General features: G+C 40.1%; 1 protein-coding gene across 1 annotated transcript in view; it reads left to right on the forward strand.

The window, feature by feature from the left end:
* Nucleotides 1-20,603, forward strand: part of PLCXD3 (phosphatidylinositol specific phospholipase C X domain containing 3) — a 173,738-nt gene extending 153,135 nt beyond the window's left edge. Inside the window, exon 3 of the mRNA XM_044232438.1 lies at nucleotides 13,953-20,603. Within this exon, the coding sequence (XP_044088373.1) occupies nucleotides 13,953-14,106 (154 nt within the window). The 3' untranslated portion in view covers nucleotides 14,107-20,603. The remainder of the gene's footprint in view (nucleotides 1-13,952) is intronic.
* The last annotated feature ends 291 nt before the right edge of the window (nucleotides 20,604-20,894 follow it).

Consider the following 20,894-nt stretch of genomic DNA (forward strand, 5'->3'; position numbering starts at 1 on the left):
ATATATTATTCATAGCATAATGGCATCCAGAAGAAACTTCTAACAGATGATTAAAGTAAGACTATGTGGTAACTGTTTCTAAGTAGTCTGATTTTGGTGGCCTTTCTGCTTTGCCAGAGGAAGTAGGGGTACACCTGTGAGTCTGTATTTGCATGGCCCTAAGCATAAATGCAGTTTTCCTGGGGTGATTGCCCCCCTCCCTATCTCCAAAAAAAAAATCCAATTAAACCAGCCTAAGACCTATACCGTTTGCATTTTGGAAAAAGAAATGTAGTTTTAACCTCCATCTCATTAAGGTTGCCAAAGGCCATTCTTGATTCCTACTCAGGTTGAAAGAGAAAGTCTACTGATCACAGAATTTCTTGCCATCTAACTAGAGACTTGTAGGTTGGATTTCCCAAGAAATACACTCTGAAATGCTGAAATTTGTATGCAGAAATTTTGTTCTGGGGCTCCCCCGGGATCCATGCCTATAGAAGAGTGAAAGAAACAGGATTAGGCAGAGGGAGAAGCAAGGCTGTTCTCAACAAAGGCCTCAGCCAAGCCCATAGAAACTCTGGAGCTGGGATGAACATTCAGAATTGTCCCACTTCGAGGCAAGTACCTCTATATACTCCTCCCCAAAGATTACCCATTGGATTCAAGTTATCCCCAGAGAGCATGTGTCACCTTGAGTGAGGTGGCTTTCTTTGCCTGAGGGCAGCTCTTGGACAGAAACTCAGCTGAGAGCTGACAGCCAACAACACTCAGAGTGTCTGGGAGAAGGAGCGCCCTCAATCTGTAAGGGGGGATCTGGCACTCTTCACAGCAGTCGTACATTTATACATAGAGTAATTTTTATACATAGAGGATACATTTATACATAGAGTAATTTTTTCAGTTCCCTTGCCTTAAAGTAGCCTAAAACTAGGAAAAATGAAAAAAAAATTAAGCTAACTAACATTTATTCATTGTCTGTTATGTACTGGGCACTTTAAGCATTAACACTAAAAATGGAGTAGCAGCGGAGGGCCTGGGTGGCTCAGTGGTTTAAAGCCTCTGCTTTCAGCTCAGGTCATGATCCCAGGGTCCTGGGATGGAGCCCCACATCGGGTCCTCCACTCAGTGGGGAGCCTGCTCCACCCCACCACCCCGCCCCCCGCCTGCCTCCCTGCCTACTTGTGATCTCTGTCTGTCAAATAAATAAAGAAAATCTTTTTTAAAAAATGGAGTAGCAGCTAACATGTTCGGAATTATCATCTCTCACGTACTATGTTAAATTTGATGTGCATGTATTCCATTTAATCTTCACATTTGTTTCCTTTTTAAAATTTTGTCTTATGAGCAAGGAAACTAAAGCTAGAAGAGATTCATTTGTCTGAAGTAACACAAGCACAAATGAGAGTGCGGGTGTGAATTCAGAGTCCGCTCCAGCATCTTCACTCTTCACTTCTAGGCTGTAGCACCTCTCCGTATCCTGTTGTTTCACCTTATTCCTGCAAAACCACTATGAGGCATGTACCATTATGATCCTCCCCTGACACTGAAGAAACTTCACATCGGGGAGGTTACCTAACCTTTCCTGAGGTCACACTTGATCAGTAAATCCAATAGATCTCTGCCTGAATCTAAAGCTTTTGCTCTTCCTACTGCCCCTGTATCGATTGTAGGCAGTCCATTAAAACCCGATAAATACTCACTTGCCTCATGAGTCCTTAGAGAGTATTTTTTATTTGGCCTCATGAATTTATAAGAGTCTATGGAATGTCTCCATTGGAATTAGAGTGTATGTCAAGAAGAGGCCAGCAGCTACTTCATGAGGCCAAAAGAAGCTTCACGGACATCTCCGTTTGTTTCCATGCAAGGCTATTCAAGGCAATTATGCGATTTCTATCTGTAGCAGTCCAGGTAATTCCAGAATGAGTTCTATAATTAAGGCAATGACCATGTCCGGTCCCTCCCTGTGTCTGTCCCTACCACTGTCACATGATAAGTACTCGGTAAGCGTTTATGGACGGTAGGAGGGAATCTGTGAGGGTGATGGAGATCAGTGGTTCCCAGGATTTCACCTTGAACTAGCTTTTACCACATTTTCCCCTCACAGAGCCCATCTCCTTTAATAAATGTATATTTGATAAGTAAGAATTCATCTCCCCATTGCTAAAATTAAATGCATGCAGAATTCCACTAGAACTTCCAATAAACAATAGGTACTCAATACTAAAACTGAATTCATAAAATGATTCTGCCAGCAGTGAAGAAAAGGGTCATCTCAGTTAACTTGTGCCACCACAGTTCATGGGTGACTGATTTCTGTCGAGGCTTACATTATAGCCTCCGATATCGCTAGTCCAGGACCCCCCCCCCAAGTTGGCAATCCTTGATCAATCCAAGGGTTCAACCTGGAGAGTCCTTGAGACGTATGATCCAAGCAAAAACAGAAACGTCAAATTTACTTTCAGTGCAAGTTCAACTGCAGCTCTTTCTCAGCAAACGGAAATCTTCCCGAAGAGCAGAAAGGCGAGGCAGATGCCCGCAGATAAAAAACTGTCCTGAATAAAGCAAATTGCTGCTGAACTCTGAGTACCACATTCCCCGAACATTGCTCTGAGTGAGGGGCTACAGGTGTGTAAGAACAGACCGAAGCGAGAACACTTGACCCCACACAGAAGTGTTCATCATCTCGAGACTCTACCCTTGAAGGGAAAACCAGTCGTGTGCCTCCTAGCCATCTCAATCTCAATAAACGGAACGTCTTTGTGTTTAGAATTTGCAGTGCTTTCTTTCTTGTTTCCTCCCTTAGAAAATTTGCAGTTAGGGGCGCCTGGGTGGCTCAGTGGGGTAAGCCACTGCCTTCGGCTCAGGTCATGATCTCAGGGTCCTGGGATCGAGTCCCACATCGGGCTCTCTGCTCAGCAGGGAGCCTGCTTCCTCCTCTCTCTCTCTCTGCCTGCCTTTCTGCCTACAGGTGATCTTTCTCTGTCAAATAAATAAATTCTTTAAAAAAAGAAAGAAAGAAAGAGAGAGAGAGAGAGAGAGAGAGAGAGAAAGAAAGAAAGAAAGAAAGAAAGAAAGAAAGAAAGAAAGAAAGAAAGAAAATTCGCAGTTAGGAGAGTCCCTGCTCAGCGGGAGACTGACCTGCTCACCTTGAAGGCTCCTGGCAGGGTTGTGGCTTTCTGCTGGAGCATTGGCTGGGAGCATATGATGAGCCTGCAGACACAGTGCATTTTAGGAACTCTAAACACCATTCTTCTTGTAGTGGCTATGATCTTATTTTAATTGAAAATGGGTTTTTAACGGATTTCTTCCACACCACAATAAAAACGGCTCCCGTTGCCAGCATTGAAGGAAACGAATGGTGTCCTTTGCTTTGATTTGACTGTATTGCTCTTTGCTAAACAAACACAAAAATAAACTAAACAACCTGCCTGGCATGGGAAGGAGAGGAAATAGCTTTCGCATATTGCTGAGGACTTGGAATGTGTCCCTTTGAAAACTTAAAGCGGCAAGTGAGGGTGATGAGGAAGGTTGGTCAGTCTTCTGCGCAAGATTCCCCGTACGACCCAGGGCCTCTCGTGTCCTTCTTTTGTGGCTCCCAGAACATGTCTGCCTTCGTGGCTGTGCCCAGTCGCTTAGAAACAACCCCAGACCTTGCATTTGAATAGCACCCTTGTCTGTATCATCACTTTGTATGGGGGTGTGTCTACCTCCGAGTGCTATTATTCCTAATTAGGGAAAATGGGGACGCAGAGAGTTTGCACAGTTCATACAAAATTATAAATAAAACACATTATTATTATTATTATTTTTAAAGATTTTATTTATTTATTTGACAGGCAGAGATCACAAGTAGGCAGAGAGGCAGGCAGAGAGAGAGGGGGAAGCAGGCTTCCCGCTGAGCAGAGAGCCAGATGCGGGGCTTGATCCCAGAACCCTGGGATCATGACCTGAGCCGAAGGCAGAGGCTTTAACCCACTGAGCCACCCAGGCGCCCCGATAAAACACATTATTATCATTGGGACCAGAGCTGAAGTTTCTCTTTGAAGTTTGTATGTTTTCTTATTACTTGTTTGCTCATTCATGTATTTTTAAATAAATCTTTTTCCCTTTCTAGACTGCATGGACCAAGAGAGCAAGGGCTGTGTCTGGTTCTTAGCCTGACTGTGCCCTCAGCACACAGAACAAGATACAGCCTGTGAGATGTGCTTTATAAATATCTGTTGAACATATGACTTTATCAAGCTACAAATGGGGTTTAAGCAGAGGATCTGGGAAAATCAAAGAGAGAGGGAATTCTTCCTTTCACTGCCACAGAGGGAAAAATTCAGACCAGCTATGTGTATAGTCGTGCCTTTAATTATTTTCTGTTTTACACCCAACAGTTGCAGTAATTTCATTCTGAAGGTACATAGTGCGGCTTATAGGAAGATGTGGGAAGGCTTTAATCTCCTATTTAGGAAAGGTTAGGCTCTCTAAAATCTCTTGAGTTGTTTGTGAGGGAGTTTCACAGATAATTCATATGACTTCATTCTTTCTCTGCGCTCAATTTTAGGGGAAAAAGATTTTTTCAAAAATGAGATATTTTCATCAGATGTAAATCAGATATGCTGCTTCCTGAACAGAAACAGGTTTAACAAAAAATGATAAGCCTTGTGTTTTCAGAAGTTATGAGTTATGAGATAGCCTGTCTGTCTGCCTGAGGATATTTTGAAGCCCCTTCCAGGGTTTAAACCTACAGATGCCAAGGCCCTGCCTTCTATCCCCTAATACTCTGGTGAATCAATGCCAGCCTTTTGGGCAAGGGCTTCTTTGTCTTTTGTCTTTCTCTTCCTTGCATTTTTCAAGTGAACTCTCTAAGCTTTGGAAATGACCAGACTGCCAGGAAGTCACATATTAAAATATATCAGACTTGCTTAAAATTGGTTGGTCTGGGTGACTTAGGCACTCAGGGAGAGAAGGACCTGTGATCATAATTTTAAACTTTGCTGATCGACAAATATCCATTTCTCAGGAGCGGCTGGGCCTGGGACAGGCAGTAACAAGGCTCTGACATTTTCATTTGTAATCTTTATCCCCAAGGGCATCAGAAAGTTGTGTAAAAATTAACAAACTGAATTTGGAGATTCTACTTCATTCAGTGAAAGCAACATGTCATTGTTTAAATGAAATACATTCAATTAAATTCACTGAAAGATGCAAGTGTTTTATTATCATTCATTCGTAACTACAAAAAAACATGGTTTGGAGAGGTTAAAGAAGTAGCACACATAAAATACATTTGTGGTGAAAGCATTATGTTTCTATATACAAACTTGAATATAACTTTAACATGGATCCCTAATAAATTTAAATCTAATTGAATGATAGATAATTATAATTAATAATTAAAACTAACACAAAATTGAGAGTAAATAAAGAAATCTGATTAAGTTTAATTCTGGTAAACTTTATTCTTTTTTTTTTTTTAAGAGTTTATTTATTGGACAGACAGAGATCACAAGTAGGCAGAGAGGCAGGCAGAGAGAGGGAGGAAGCAGGCTCCCTGCTGAGCAGAGAGCCCAATGTGGGGCTTGATCCCAGGACCCTGAGATCATGACTTGAGCCAAAGGCAGAGGCTTTAACCCACTGAACCACCCAGGCGCTCCTGGTAAACTATTCTTATGAAGATAATGGTCACTACTCTCATTATTATTACACAGACTCTCCTGACTCCCTGTGTATAACGCCCGGAAAGCCATTTTACAAAATGATTGGTCAAGTCAATTAAGAAAAAAAAGACACCACTTTCATTTAACAAAAGCAGTGAATTCACAAACTAAAATCTTAGGCAGTAGCCACAGAGAGAAAAACTGGGCAGTCTTTTCACGAATTACGTTACTGTGTACATCTCTATTCTAAAAGTAATGCAGAGGCACGTGGGTGGCTCAGTCAGTTGAGGCTGAACATCCAACTCCTGATTTTGGCTCGGGTTATGACCTCATGGATTGTAGGTGGAGCCCTCAGGCAGGCTCCAAGCTCAGTGGGGAGTCGCTTCTCTCCTTCCCCCTCCTCCTCTGCCTCTCCACACGCTCTGTCTCTCTCTCTCTCAAATAAATAAATCTTTAAAAAAACTTTTTTTCATTAAAATCTGTTTATTTACTCAGTAAATATTTATTGGATAAACTTAGTCTATGCCAGGCACTGTGCTAAGCACTGGGAATACAGCAGTGGGAAAACAGACAGCCCTTGTCCTCAAAGTGATTGCAGTCCAGCTGGGGACACGGATATTGGCCACACGTATAAATATCATGACAATTCTCACTAGTGTTTTGAAACAGTGACATTTAAACTATCACCTGTATGATGAATGGCTTGGCCAGTGAAGGGACATAAAAGTTAAGCCATTCTGGCCAGTTATAACAAGCAAACAACATTTACAAATTCCCTGAGCAAAGAGGCTGGTCGAGGTGAGCAAGACTGAGGATGTGGCTAGAATTCAGTGAGGGAAAGAGACAGAACTGGAGGAGCCACAGGAGGCGGTTGTTCAAGGCCCCTAAGGCCAGTGAAGGATTTTTACCTTTGTGCTAAGAGCACAGAGAAGTGACGGCAGCCTCCTAAGTAGGAGACAGACATGAATCGGTAAGTCAAGGTCAGCACACTGAGGGTTACTGAACTCAGCGCTTTCAACTCCTAAGTCTTTTCCTTTAAATCTTTTCAAAACCAGTTCTCAAAGCCAGCACATCACAAGACCTCTGGCTCCTCTGTCTTTCCTTTCCTGTTGTTCTTGGTGGGAGGGTTTTCTGATTCCTGCAGATGTGCCTGTTTCCCTCCTAAGAAGCCTGCAATCTGTTTGAAGATGCCTTTCCTGAAGAGAGCGCCACAGTCCAGAGAAGGGCTTTGAGGCTTCAGGTACCAGGCTCTGGTTGTGAAGCGCCTGTTCTTCCGCCGCCTTCATTGATTTAGCAGCTCTGATGGGAGAAGCATATCAGATGTTCGCCACGACTGTGCGCCTGGAAGCAAAGCCCTTCCCAGAACATCTCCCTAAGAGCCACATCACCAGTCTTGCCCTCATTCTTTCTGTCTTTGACTAGATTTGGGAAACTTAGAAAGACATCTCACAGGCTTGGTGTGGCTCTCAGGATTTCCTGCTACCTTCCTTTCAAGAGACTCTGAAGACGGGAGCAGGCAATCACTCAAAGGATGCTCAGTACAGTCCCACTTGAGAGAGCTGGACACTCAGCACTTTACACGCACTACTTTACAATCCTTGTTATTGTGCCCATTTTTTAGGTGGTGAAACTGAGGCTTAGATTGTTAACTAATTTGCTTACAATAAATACTGGTGCTGAGACTTGAGTAGAAACAGCTTGGCTCCAGATTTGACACTAGTGCTATCATTTTATTTAAATTTTTGTTTATCTTGGGGTGCCTAGGTGGCTCAGTGGGTTAAAGCCTCTGCCTTCTGCTCGGGTCATGGGCTCAGGGTCTTGGGATGGAGCCCCACATCGGGCTCTCTGCTCAGCAGGGAGCCTGCTTTCTCTTCTCTCTCTCTCTCTGTCTGACTCTCTGCCTACTTGTGATGTCTGTCTGTCAAATAAGTAAATAAAATCTTTTTTAAAAATTTAAAAAAATAAATTTTTGTTTATCTTGAAATGATTCTCCTGGTTGTCAGGGTGTTCTTGTGAGTAAACAGTCTACATCTACACTATAAATCTAGCATCTGTTGAAAAAGAGAGATTAAGAGAAAGTGTGACATTTATAAGACAACCTTACAGTGTTTGTATAATCCTATCTTTCTGTACCATAAATACTAAAATATTAATATGCAGATTCAAAGGAAATTTAAGAATCTCTTCAGAAAATATAACTTCACTATGAAATATTTTCCTTCAAAATATTAGTGAACGTTACTCAAATTTCTACCAGCAACTTATTGGCTGAATGGTGGAAGTAATATGAATGAATGAATGAATGAATGAATAATATTAGGATCTCATAACAGTCTGAGAACAATCTAAGAACTTTCAAAGGGAGACAATGGGTTCTTTCTTTGTATGTGACAAGAATACAAGATTCAGTGTCATTAGTTGGTAGACTTTGTATGAAATTAATAGATTATTTCTTGCATGGGAAAAATCAAAGAGCTCTTCTTTAACTGGACAAAATTAATGACAAACATTTAAGTGCACACAGAATGAAGCTGAGACTCCACAGGCTGTCAAAGGAGGTTCCTTACAATTTGGCCAAACACCTTCTTGTCCCTTCCTTGCAAGTAAGCAATACAGGTGTCCCCCTAACATCCCCACACCTCCATGGCCCCTACTCTCTGGTCACCTTGTTTTTCTTTTTTTTTAAAGATTTTATTTATTTATTTGAGAGAGAGGAGGTGAGAGAGAGCATGAGCGAGGAGAAGGTCAGAGGGAGAAGCAGACTCCCCGTGAAGCTGGAAGCCCGATGCGGGACTCGATCCCGGGACTCCAGGATCATGACCTGAGCCGAAAGCAGTCGTCCAACCAACTAAGCCACCCAGGCGTCCCTCACCTTGTTTTTCTTAATCGTATCATCTTTCATGCCCATATGCTTCTTCCTAAACTACTTTATTTAGATCTGATTGACATATAAAAAGCTGTGCATATTAATGTCTACAAATCGATGAGTTTAGGGATAAATATATAGCCATGAAAACATCACCATCAAGGCCACAGACATATCCATTACCTCCCAAAGTTTGCTTCTGCTCCCTTTGTTTTTGTTATTACTTTTGTATGTGTGTGTAGGAAAGAACACCTAAAATAGGACCTACCCTCTTAGCAAATTTTAGTATACAGTACAGAGGAGGACATTATGCTAAGTGAAATAAGCCAGACAGGGAAAGACAAATAATGGATCATCTCACTTACATATGGAAATGAAAATAGTCAAACTCATAGAAGCAGAGGGTAGAATAGTGGTTGTTAAGAGCTGGGGAGAAGGAAGAGGGATGGGAAGACTTAGAATTAAATGGTACAAAGTTTCAGTTATGCAAGAGAAGTAAATTCTGGAGATCTACTGGGACAGCCCCTACGCTTTTGCATATACTGTTCCCTTTTCTTAAATGCCTTCCTTCTTTATGTCAGAAGTCATGGCCAAGTTCAGATGTCACCTGTTTTGTGATGCATTCCCTAAATTGTTCCTAAACTTCTCCTAAGTGACATAAATTATGTCATCTCACATGCTCCCATAGATGCCTATGCCTATGAACATTGTTCCATATTGTATTATTACAGTTGGTTCACAGCCATTCTGCTTGATAGACTTTGTGATACCTGAGACCAAGATTTCCAGTTTGATATTTAGATTCAACAAATGTGTTGTTTACCTTTTGGGTTTCAGGGATCGTGGTAGGTTCAGAGGATATATTGGCGACTGTAATATGATTTTTGTTCTTGGAAAAGTGTGCAGGCACTGACAGAAATAGGCAAGGAAATGGGTCCAGTCAATGTTGTGTGCAATTCACAGTCACAGAAGCATGCTTCAGGAGTATAAAGCATAAGGAAAAGAAAGGATTCTTCACCCATACTTGGATGGAAGGGACCAAGATAATGGCTGAGCCAAACCTTGGAGGACAAGTAGAAATTAGTCAGACCAAGAAAGGTACTGAGGAAGGAATGGTATTTCATTGAAAGAGAAGGCTTGAAAAAATACTGAGGCATGAAACCACAGCATGTGGTTAGGACAAAATACAAGTGTCTCAGTATTGCTGGAGAACAAATTAGCATGTGGGAAGTAGTAACAAATGAGACCTGAGAGGGATCTGTGTGGTAGATGGTGAGAGGGAGGTAGGGACAGATTCATCTACACTGCTGAAGAGCTGGGTATATCTTAAAGGGGAGAGAAGACTTTGTGGTTGTGTTTGTAGAGGAATAAAGAACTCAGATGAAAAATCAATTGTCTTGACTGGAGTGTAGACAAAGCACAAAAAGGAGAGTGTGGGTAAGGCTATGGCAACATTTCTCCCAGAGAGAAGATGGTTTGAACTCCAGGATCGCGCTAGGGAGCCGCAAATACAACACCATCCTCCACAGGTGTTCAATACATCTTTGTTGAATGAATGAATGAATTAATTAATTAATTAAAAAGTTAAAACTTAACTGGCTTATACCATGGAAATTGTTACATCAAGACAGTATTTTATTACCACAAGAGTAAGTTTTTCAATTATTCAAGACTAAATATAATCAAAACTTGTCAATTAGCTATAAAGTTGTCAATATCAATATGGCATCCCAAGTGCCAAAGCTTGGTTCTTGGGAGGGCAAATTAAAAAACTTTTTCTTATGTATAAAATGCAGTTATATAAACAATATATCAGCAGAAATACAGTCTACCTGTGGTGTACCATGAAGCAGGAGGGAGAGCAGAAAAAATATTTTTAAAGGGTCCATTGCAGGGGAAGTAATGAAAATGGGTTAAGAAATGGTACTCTGAAAAATTATTACAACTTCAGTAGTATCAGCAAGTTTTAATCCAGGATATTGACTCTTTTTGTTCAACTTAATTCTACTTAAGACCATCTGAGTATTCAAGATTCAACCTGGCATTATTGCTTGCTTTGTCTTTGGTATCATACTGACTTGAGGAAAATATATCTGAAGAGAAAAATAGAAATATTCCCATGACTCAGAGAAATGGCATTTTAAATGTAAAACTCATTTTTCACCTGAGACCTACAGGCCATTCCAAAATGGTGTCTTGTCGATCCTCAGAGCTATCTATTTTACAGGGAAACGGAACAGAGCAGTCTTATGTTCTCCTAAGATCACCCTATGGGGTTGATAATTAGTTGCTCTAAATTCAGGCCCAGGACTTTTAATCTTAGAGCAGTAGATGGCATCAGAGAAGCTATTTCTGAGGTGGTCATGGTTCTAAATTGGGAATTGTTTGCTCTTGGAGCCTCTTGTGACCTAGTACCTCAAGGAATCTGGTGAACCCGCTGTTCAGTTAAGGTCAATGCAGAGTCAACACTGGCCTCAGTGTCATCCTCCCACCCCTTCTTCCCAGGAAATGCCCAATTCTGATGCTTTGTCCATAGAGGGTCTGCCTTTTCTAAAATGCCAAGGTGACACTGAATTTACAACACAGAGATATCTGCTCCGGCAAGTCCAGAAGAGAAATCTGAGTGGCTGCACACACATTGCCACCGCATCTGTCTTTCTAATGAATCTGAATACACTCATGTCTGTGCTCAGGGATCCAGATTTTTCATTGTAAAGTAGAATTATCTTCTGAAACTGTGGCTGTGAAGACCCAATCTTTCCACCTGCCAGTCTATTCTCTGAAGGCATTGGGCCTTTTAGATCCATGTTATACTCTTTTAGAAGCAATATCGTCCTCTATCTGTGCCTAATGGGAAAATGTATATGCTGAAAAACGTGGATCAGAATTTAATAAGGGATGACCCACCAAATTAACGTAGCCCAAGACAGCTGAGTCAGTTTTGCCTGGATGGCTTGAGTTTGCTTTCACTAGATTTGCTTTCTGAGATCTGGAGAAAGGCACATGTAGGATATCACACACTTTACCTTCACAAACCAAAAAAGGCACGGCTTCCTTTTTCTGCTGATTCCCGTGATAATTACATGCTCCTGATTTTCCTTCTCCTTCTCTGCCTACTTCTCTTTTTCTTTTCTTGAATCAGGTTTCCTACCCAATAGTTACATGCTGCTGATCTTCACGTTTTCTCTTTTACTTCTATAAAATCAGGTAATCTTATCTGCTCTTCTAGCTCTAACTATGCTATGTGATGACTCTTGACAACTTTGTGTCCTGAATATCTGATCTGTACTTATCTACCAATGGAAATGTCAAGAAGTGTCCCAAAGTCACCTCAATATCTCAGACCAAACTTAGCACATCACTGGAGAGCCTTCCCTCCTGTCTTTCCAAGACTAGCGAATGATGTCCACCTGCCAGAACACTGCTAGAGTCCACACTTCCATCCAGAGCCCCTTTCTCCCTCTCCATCTCCATCCCACCCACACTAACCAAACATCATTTTATCTCCTCAAGTCTTTTCAAGTATCTCTGTTGCTGCTGGTGCAACATAAGCCACCACTGTCTCTGGTCTGGATGGCTTTGACAGGTCCCTAACCATTACTCCTGCCCCTACTACAATTCTGTCCCATTCATTGGCTCACCCTGAAGCCAAGCCACTCTCTCTAAGCCATGAATCTAACCATAGGATTTCCCTAGTTAACTGCTGACAGTTCTACACTTTGAAAGCCCTCTTTCCTCTGGTTCTTTTCTCTTATCTCTCCAACTTAAGACTTCCTTAAATGTTATGACATTACTACTCTGAGATTCCTACCCACCACCTCATTCTCTCTCCATTCTCCACTCTCTCCTTTCCTCCCCATCTTACCCATGCCTTCAGAGCTACATCGATTTCCTCACACTTTCTTTGTTGTCTCACTGTCAGCTCTCAGGGCTGCTTGTTTATCCATTTCCCATGTAAAACCTACCTTCCTGACACTTGGAGTCAGAGTAGATGTCACTTCCGCGTGCTTCAGAGGACACTGCACAGTGGTAATAACATCACCTGTGCCTCCCTGACCACATGCCCTGCTCGTGGGCACACACCATACTGTCAATAGTGAAGAAATGGCATTTCCTACACATAAAATGCACTGCCTCATCGTCCATCACCCCTTCGCACCTTGACTTGGCTACTCTTCCTGGTCTTTAACCTTCACGAGCAGGCTTCTAGAAAGTTTTCCCTCACAGCTCAGGCCAAATTCAGTGACTCCCTTATGCTTTCATGGTCATGAGTCATTTTTTTTTTTAAGATTTATTTATTTATCTTAGAAAGAGTGAGCACACACAGGAGGGGCAAAGGGAAAGGGAGACAGAGAATCTCAAGAAGGCTTAACACTCAGTTCAGAGTCCAACACAGAGCTCGATCTCACAACCCCGAGATCATGACTTGAGCTGAAACCAAGAGTTGGATGGTTAACCGACTGAGCCACATAGGCTCCCCTGTAATGAGTCCTCTTTTATTATGAAGATCAGCTTGTACTACTCTTTCCCACAAGATCTTCCAAAGCCTCCCTGTTTCACTCAGAGTAACCCTCAAAGCCCTTAAAATGGTCTACAGTGCCCTGCAGGATCTGCCCTCTTGGTTCACCTTTTACTACTCTCCCCTTCCTTTTTCCAAGTAGGCATGCTACCCCCTAAGGGCCATGGTGGTAACTGAAATGCTTTCCCTAGATATTCACATGACTCACTCCCTTGTTTCCTTTAACTTTTGAGCAAATGTCCCCTTATCAATGAAGCTTACTAACTCACCCCATTTTAAGTTGTAATCTATACCACCCCTCTCTACCTGCACACTCCTAACCCATTTTGTCCTCATTTTTATAACACTTATTCCCTCTTAGGAAACGATACCATTTATTTATGATTATTACTTACTATTTGTCCCTCTCTGTCCTGATTGTATTATGTTAAAATTTTTTTCTTTATCCACTTGCCCACCACCAAATCATGCACTCTTTGGCTGCAGGGGGTTTTGCTGTTTTGTCTATTTACAGTACCTAGCTTATTTCCTGAAAATAGCCAGCTTGTAATAAATGTTGGTTAATTACATGTATTCGTCTCTGATCTTACCCCCGCAAAGCTTTGCAGGGTTGGCAGTCACAACATGCCAAACTAGAATGTGAATGCAAGAGTGTCATTTTCTTTGTGGAAAAGCTGGACTGTAAACTCTCACACATCTGAGATCTCCAAAGATGAAAAGTCCAATATGGGCCACTACGGTGAATGTTTCTCCTGCAGAGTTCCTTCACCTTCAGAGGTTAAATATTTACCATTGTCCATTTGGCTTTTTTCCCTATTCTGTGTCTAGAATTGGGGCAATTATTTTGATGTGTTAGAAAACCAAAGGAAAGCCTGGGTATCTTAAGCTTGAAAAGTAGTATCTTGCCTTCTGTGACTTCTCTTTTTCTTTCCTTTCTCAGGGCTCTTCCTGCCATGATGCAGTGGGTCCGCACTCAGAAGCCAGGAGAGAGTGGCATCAATATTGTCACTGCTGATTTTGTAGAACTTGGTGATTTCATCAGCACCGTCATAAAGCTCAACTATGTCTTTGATGAGGGAGAAGCCAACACTTGATAGTACGGTTTGGAGTATCCACGAGTAAGATAGAGAAGACTCATTGTATTAGGCATATTATCTATAAACACTCTGATCTTCCTATTCCACTGGGTCTCTGAGGGGATTAGGCTGGTAGTGGGTGGGAAAAGGGGGAAACCATTTCTTCAGTGATTATTATCATACTGCATTACTATAAATATTTCATTTCCCATTTGATGAGCAAAATCTGCTTCTAGTGTAAGGGATAAAAAAAGACCCGTGAATTTTGCTTTTCAGAATTAGTCTTTGCAACGTATAACTCATGAGTGTTTACTTGATTGCATTTCTGATTTCAGCCTAGGACTCCTACACTGATTCCTCTAACTGAACCTTTTCACTCCCTCTCTCGCGCGCTCTTTTTAATCAGATGCTGTATGGGACTCAAAACAATTGATTGCCCAACGTAATATGTATTACCTTGTTGTACTGAAATTTGTTTTTGTGAAACTAGGTATAATATAATATCCTGTAGTCATCTGCAGTTGGTCAGTCATTGCTAACTTTTGGCCATAGAAAATATGCATCAAGTCAGTTTCCCTGCATCAGTAATATTGGAGGACATAATCAGTAATTTTTGTGTTATATGAAAATAACAGTGTTTCACAGTATTTCTATTTAAGGCAGCTATAAATATAGTGTAAAAATTTTTTGAAAGAACAATTAGTGCCAACTCTGTAGTGAAAGATGGGGAGGAAGAGAAGGATGCCATTTTAATTCAGGAATCATTTAAATAATATCGCCCTGCAAATGCTCAATAAATGAAAAATTATGATAAATATGTTAAGATCAGGAAACTCTGAAAAGAACTCTTACAAAAATCTCCTCTAACAATTGTCTTGATTAAAAAAAAAAAAAAGGTAGAAAAGGAAGAAGAAATAAATGAAAGATTGTGCACGCTTTCCTATGAAATTGGGATCTCCAAACATGTAATTCTAAATCCCAGATTTTGAGGAACATATTTTGAGAAGTTTTGATTCAGATTTTTACTTGAAGTTGAGAAAGAGGAAAGATGGAAGAAAGAAGTAGAGTAATTTTTGAAACTATGTCCCTAAATTCTGAAAGATCCATGAAATGTCTTTAGGAGATTTTTAAATACATGTGATCTGGGCAGCTGCACTGAAAATTAACACTGATGCATCATTTCTGGGTTCTGTCCTACCCCAGGATTGAGACTGGGGCAGAAGCAAAAGTTTTACAGAACCTTCCCGTGTCCCAACATTGGATAGTCTTGGTCTACAGGGAAGGAAAATGATAACAGGACTTTGAGCCTCGCTTCCTCATGGTATCTTTGTGATATCTGACAGCTCTAAGATAACTTTAAAAGAGCACAATAACCCTCGACTATGTGCCTCCCAGGAATATTGTGAGGCACTTCCCAAAATCTATAAATTGCTGAAATTCTTATAATTATGAATTATTTTATCTTCATGTTTATAAATAATTGCACCTCAGTAGTTCCCTGGGAAAATGCAGTCCATGCAAAGTAGGGCTATGGCGAAATAAAAGCATGCCCTCAGTTTTTAATTAATTTAAACCCAGGACATGTGGCTTAATCTCTTAGACCTAGACAAGGGGTTTGATTATGTCCAGATTATGAATAATCAAGAGCTGGTTATGAGATTGTAAATACTCTTTGTCCAAAAATAGTGCTTATTAGCAGCTGCAGGGTAGTAAGAGAAATTGATCACACTGAAGAGAGTACTTCTACAGAGTGTGTAGGTCCGCTCAGTAGACCTCAATAGATCTCAGCATAGTATGTGCATACACGGAACAGTTCCACATTCCAGTTGTGGGTCTATGTCTCACTTCCCACAGTACGCAGTGTCCACCCACTCCTGCCAGTGGACAGCTACAAAAGCACACACACACACACACACACACACACACACATGGGCAGACACAGCCACAGTGCTGTTCAAGCAAAGACATGGGTAATATTAAATAATTTAATTTTGAGACTGAAACCCTTAACAAGGTATGAAAAGAGTGATAAGACCTTTGAAAGGAGAGCGGCTGGTCATATTCAAATATTTTTGTAGAGATATCCTAGCTTGGGACTTAATTATTCACAAATATAGTTTTCTTCCCACTTTCCCTCCTCCTGCAGTTGTCTTTTTAGCTTTTCACCTGCTCTTAATGTGCAACTGAATATGAATCATCTTTAAAGGACTATGGATTCGTGAAATGTTCATCCTGTAAATTTGCTTTGTGAGCAGATTTTCTCTCTGACAATTCATTTTTCATCCCTCAGGAGGCTCTTTAGCCAAGCACACTTGCAATGACACAAGGATTTAACTTATGTATATAACAGAAAAAAAAATTTCTCAACCTATTAATGAAGAATGAATAAAATATAGAGGTAACTATGTTGTATTTTCTTGAACTTAGATGCTTTCTTACAATGTTTGCTTAGAGTTAGCTTTGTCATATTTGTCATTTGGGTGCTGGAAAAAACAAACATGCTGAAGCTTTAGACAAACTGTGCAGTTTTTAACTGGAGAAAGCTTTTTATTGTTCTTAATGGTATGCACACAGAAACCTTGTTTGACAAAAGGTACTTTCAAGTCAATGCTATGGTTTCCACGTGGACATACAGTCCCTATGTAGCAGGCACCCAGAGTAAATGGACTTGCCTTAATTTCTAAAGAAGGGAACAGGTAGACGCGAATTATGAGTCCTCCAGCTAGAGGGAGAGTCACCAGGAGGGAGTCCTTGGAGAGCGGAACGGAGAGAAGGCCGCTTTGGCTGTCTCCTGTCCATTGGCCCTGCCTTGAGCACACTTAAGGAGCAGGCTGTGGGCCTTAAATAAAAAGTGGGGGTGAGGACTAGTATTATGCGATCAGAGCTTACCCTCTGCCTATGCTCCTTTGTCTCAGGAGGGCATTGTCTTTCTAGAGAGCGAGGAGCACAAGGGCTACAAATAGACCCCAAGATAGATGGCAGGAGATACATCTTGGTGCATTTTTTTTTTTTTTTGCTTTTTCTTGAGACTTATGTCACAAGTCCTGCAAGGCAAAAAACAGAAACAAAATCGAACTTTTACCCAATCTGCAACAGGAAATCAAAGGAGCGTGTGGGATGAGGGAAAATATGCAAATAATATAATTTTTTTTTTTTGGCTTGCTTTCTTGTCTGTAATTTTGAAGGACCAAAATGGTGAACACTCCTGCCATTATCATGTATGTCTCCCTTATTACTACACAATCATATGAGTGCAGAGAATGAGGAGGCATCTTTTAAAAGCCTTAGGATATTCTATATGATGACCTCAATATTCACTTTCAGCCATATTGGGAAAACTCACTTTTCGTGGAGCGCCACCTAACAGTGAATGTACTAGAGCATGGAGTGTTTGGCATGTATGTGCCTGTATGTGTACACACATGCAGACACACACACACACACACACACACACACGAGATGCACATCTCACACACACATTATTCAAGTTAAAACTGCATTCTCTAATCACTCAACTTGATTCTCTTGCCATTTTAACTCTCAAAATCGATATTTACTACATTAATGGACATAAACATAATTCAGATATTTAAATATTTAAAAGGAGAAGGAAATCACTAGAAAACCAGTGAAAAATGAGACCGTCATAAATAAGAAATGCCTCGCAGTAATAGTCTAAATACATTGTCGATTGTACTTCAAGATGGAGAATTGAAGATGGACTTGAATATAAATTACAAACAAACACTCATCTTTACTTAAAGCTGTTTTCAGTTCTTTGAGGTCCTGACATGTTTTAGCCAGTTACCTGTTCGGGTTCTCCTCTGTTAGCAGTCCAGACTGGGAAGTTGGAAGTCTCAGGAAATGCATGTTCTTGTGAGTTTCCAGTTCTATAATTTTACAGATCCAATGACACAGTCTCCTGACCTTTGGTGACTCATCCAAATGAGAGTTCCATGGGTAGAATGCTTGAGTTTTGAATTGCTAACAGAAAATAATGCAAGGTGTCCTCAGGATATGCTAAGCAAGGTTTTTAAAAGTATCTGATTTTACAGCACTTTAGTCTTTTCAACTAGATTTCAGTGACACACTGGTGTAAATGCTATATTTGCCATAACTTCTTGGCGGCTCCTGTGTTACATACAGTTTTAAATGCTCTAAATTGTTTGTTTTCCTGACATCAATAAAATGTTCTGTAGAATTTGTAAAATGTATTGATTGAGTCTGTTGAAAATTGTGCGGTTTTTATTTCATTTGTGATACTATTTCATAGGTATTAGTTCTAAATGTATATTTGTATGAGTCAAAAGTATGTGCTTGTATGTGGTTTGTGTGTTAATATATCAAATCTTATAAAAAATCAAACTTATCCTAAAGAAAAAGGGCACGTTATGACCAGCCTTAATTCATTGCCATTTTTTGTTGTTGTAATTTGGGATTAAAATTTAAAGAAAAATTATGTTTTTGTTTAAAATGTCCTTTTTTTTTTTTTAATCATATGAGGACTGTGCTTTAGAAATTATCTGAGTTCCCCCAAGCAAACAGTTAAGCTTCTGGAACACCTGAAGCCTCTCCAAAGTTTCCAATGTCAATCATTTATGAACTTCATTATCATGCAAAAACATAGATTCATGTTTGTTTCCATCAGCAACAGAACCAGTGCACTTCAAAAGCTATTCTTCCAAACATGGAACCACTCTGCTTTTGAGGATAAATTTTCCACGGAAAATGGTTTCTTCAAACCATTCATTTTTTTAAAGATTGGATCTTCTCACTTAAGATGAACTGCCTAAGCTCTGTGAGAGTCGCTAAGACCCATCCACATTAGGTGGTTCCAACACGGTTCCCTTCTCAAAACACAGGCATACAATATCCTTTTAAACCTTTGCTATCTGCCTACGTGTAGTCTAGCAATAGAAAATGCATGACTAATTCAAGGATATGCATGAGTTGTCATGCTCAAAGTAAAAATGTTGTCATCTTTCTTGAGCCTGGGCTCTGGGTGTGGAATATTAATCAATCTTATTTTCTCTTCTTTTTCTATCCTCAATTATTTCTATTCCGTATTTAGGCTTTCTAGATAAAACACAGAGCACCCAGTGAAACTCAAATTTCAGTTAAACAATATATTTTAGTATAAGAATTTCCAAAACATTCCGTGAGACATACTAAAAATTTTTTCATTGTCTATCTAAAGTTCACATTTAACTGGATGTATCCTGTATTTTTTCCCCTGACAACCCTATCCATCTTGCCTCTCTCTTTTCAGCTGGGCTACCTACAAAGGGTGAGATCCTACCTCCTTCTAAACCCTTACATTAATGTATCTCATGGAAATCTATATCTTAATACCCTTCATGAAGGAAAATGTCGGTCCATAGTAAGTTCCGTGACCAAAGGACCAATTCAAATAGAGACCACATAATTGAGCAAGCAAGTGCCTCTATAATATTAATGCTACCACATTCAAAATTTCCCTTTACCATCTTGTTGCAAGATCTAGAGTCACCCCCATTAATCCCTTAAGCAACATTCCCCAGCAACAGGGATACCCCAAAACACACTACACATTAAATATGTCCCTGGAAACTGGTAGCACCTTCCAACTCAATACCAGGACCTCTTCTAAAATTCAATTTCTTCTTCATTTGGAGAGGTAACAAATTAATCCATTGCTCCCCTCATTAACCTCCTAGCATAAATTACTTTTATCAGTTTAGAACTGATCATCTATGGAATTATAGAAAATTTGACTAGAAAAAAAACTTCTTTTGATTACTGAAAAAAGAGAGGAAAAGAGTCTGGGATATAAATGCAGCCTCATCGGTGCCTCCTTAGAAGACAGAGTTGGAGCTGGGCAGGGAATAGGACATGGATGCTGACAATGAACCAATACCTGCCAGGGAGATTTGCCAAAGCAAATTATAACAACCAGCATTTTTTTTTTTTGAAGGAACTGAAAACTCAAGACACCCCAGGGTAAGAACAATGAGATCTAAGTCCAGTTTCTAAAACAGTCTGCAGAGAATAGAATTATGTTGGAATTCCTAAAAATAGGGTTTTCAAAAAACTGTTGTATCCAACAGTGAGTCCTTGACCTGGTCTGAATGTGGATGGAGTTTTGGAACACTTTTGGAACCTACCTCCTCTCCTGAAATTCCTGTAAGTGACAAGAAAGTCCCCAAATTCCCTAATATAACATTTTCATCTCATGGTCCCTGCTTGCACACCTTCGTATTGATTTGCTTCATTTCTAAAGGATGGGAGTTTGCAGAGCTGGTGACATTTCTTTCACTAGATACCAGAAAATCACCAGAGGGAGACAGATCTGTGCCTTCTCTTTTTAGGATCTGGTCATTGATACTTTAATAAATGTGGTGTAAAGAAAATACATGCCTACCACTGTTCTGTTTAGCAAATGTGAAATTTTTGGATAAGATTGTTGTTCTTAATGTTAAAGAAAAAAGTTTCTTTGTATCCAGTGAAATGCCTAATAAAGTCCTGGTACCAGTTATCTTTATTTTTTAATTTCATATTCATCATTGCTTCATTATAAGTCCAAAAGTAGATCTCTTAAATAGAACATGACTCAGAGCATGAGAAAATATAATTATTTTTTAAAAATATGAATCATCATATAAGGATTTCATCTGTGAAAGCATATATTCTCCACCAATAAAGCAACACCATGAATACTTCCATTACATCAAAGTTAGTTATCTTCAAAGTCTGATGCTCTTAGCTTCTGATATTACCACAAAGAAGACCATATCAATATAGCCATATTACATTAGTTTGGTGTTATT

The sequence above is a fragment of the Neovison vison genome, chromosome 1 (assembly GCF_020171115.1).
Source record: "Neovison vison isolate M4711 chromosome 1, ASM_NN_V1, whole genome shotgun sequence".
Taxonomy (NCBI): Eukaryota; Metazoa; Chordata; class Mammalia; order Carnivora; family Mustelidae; genus Neogale; species Neogale vison.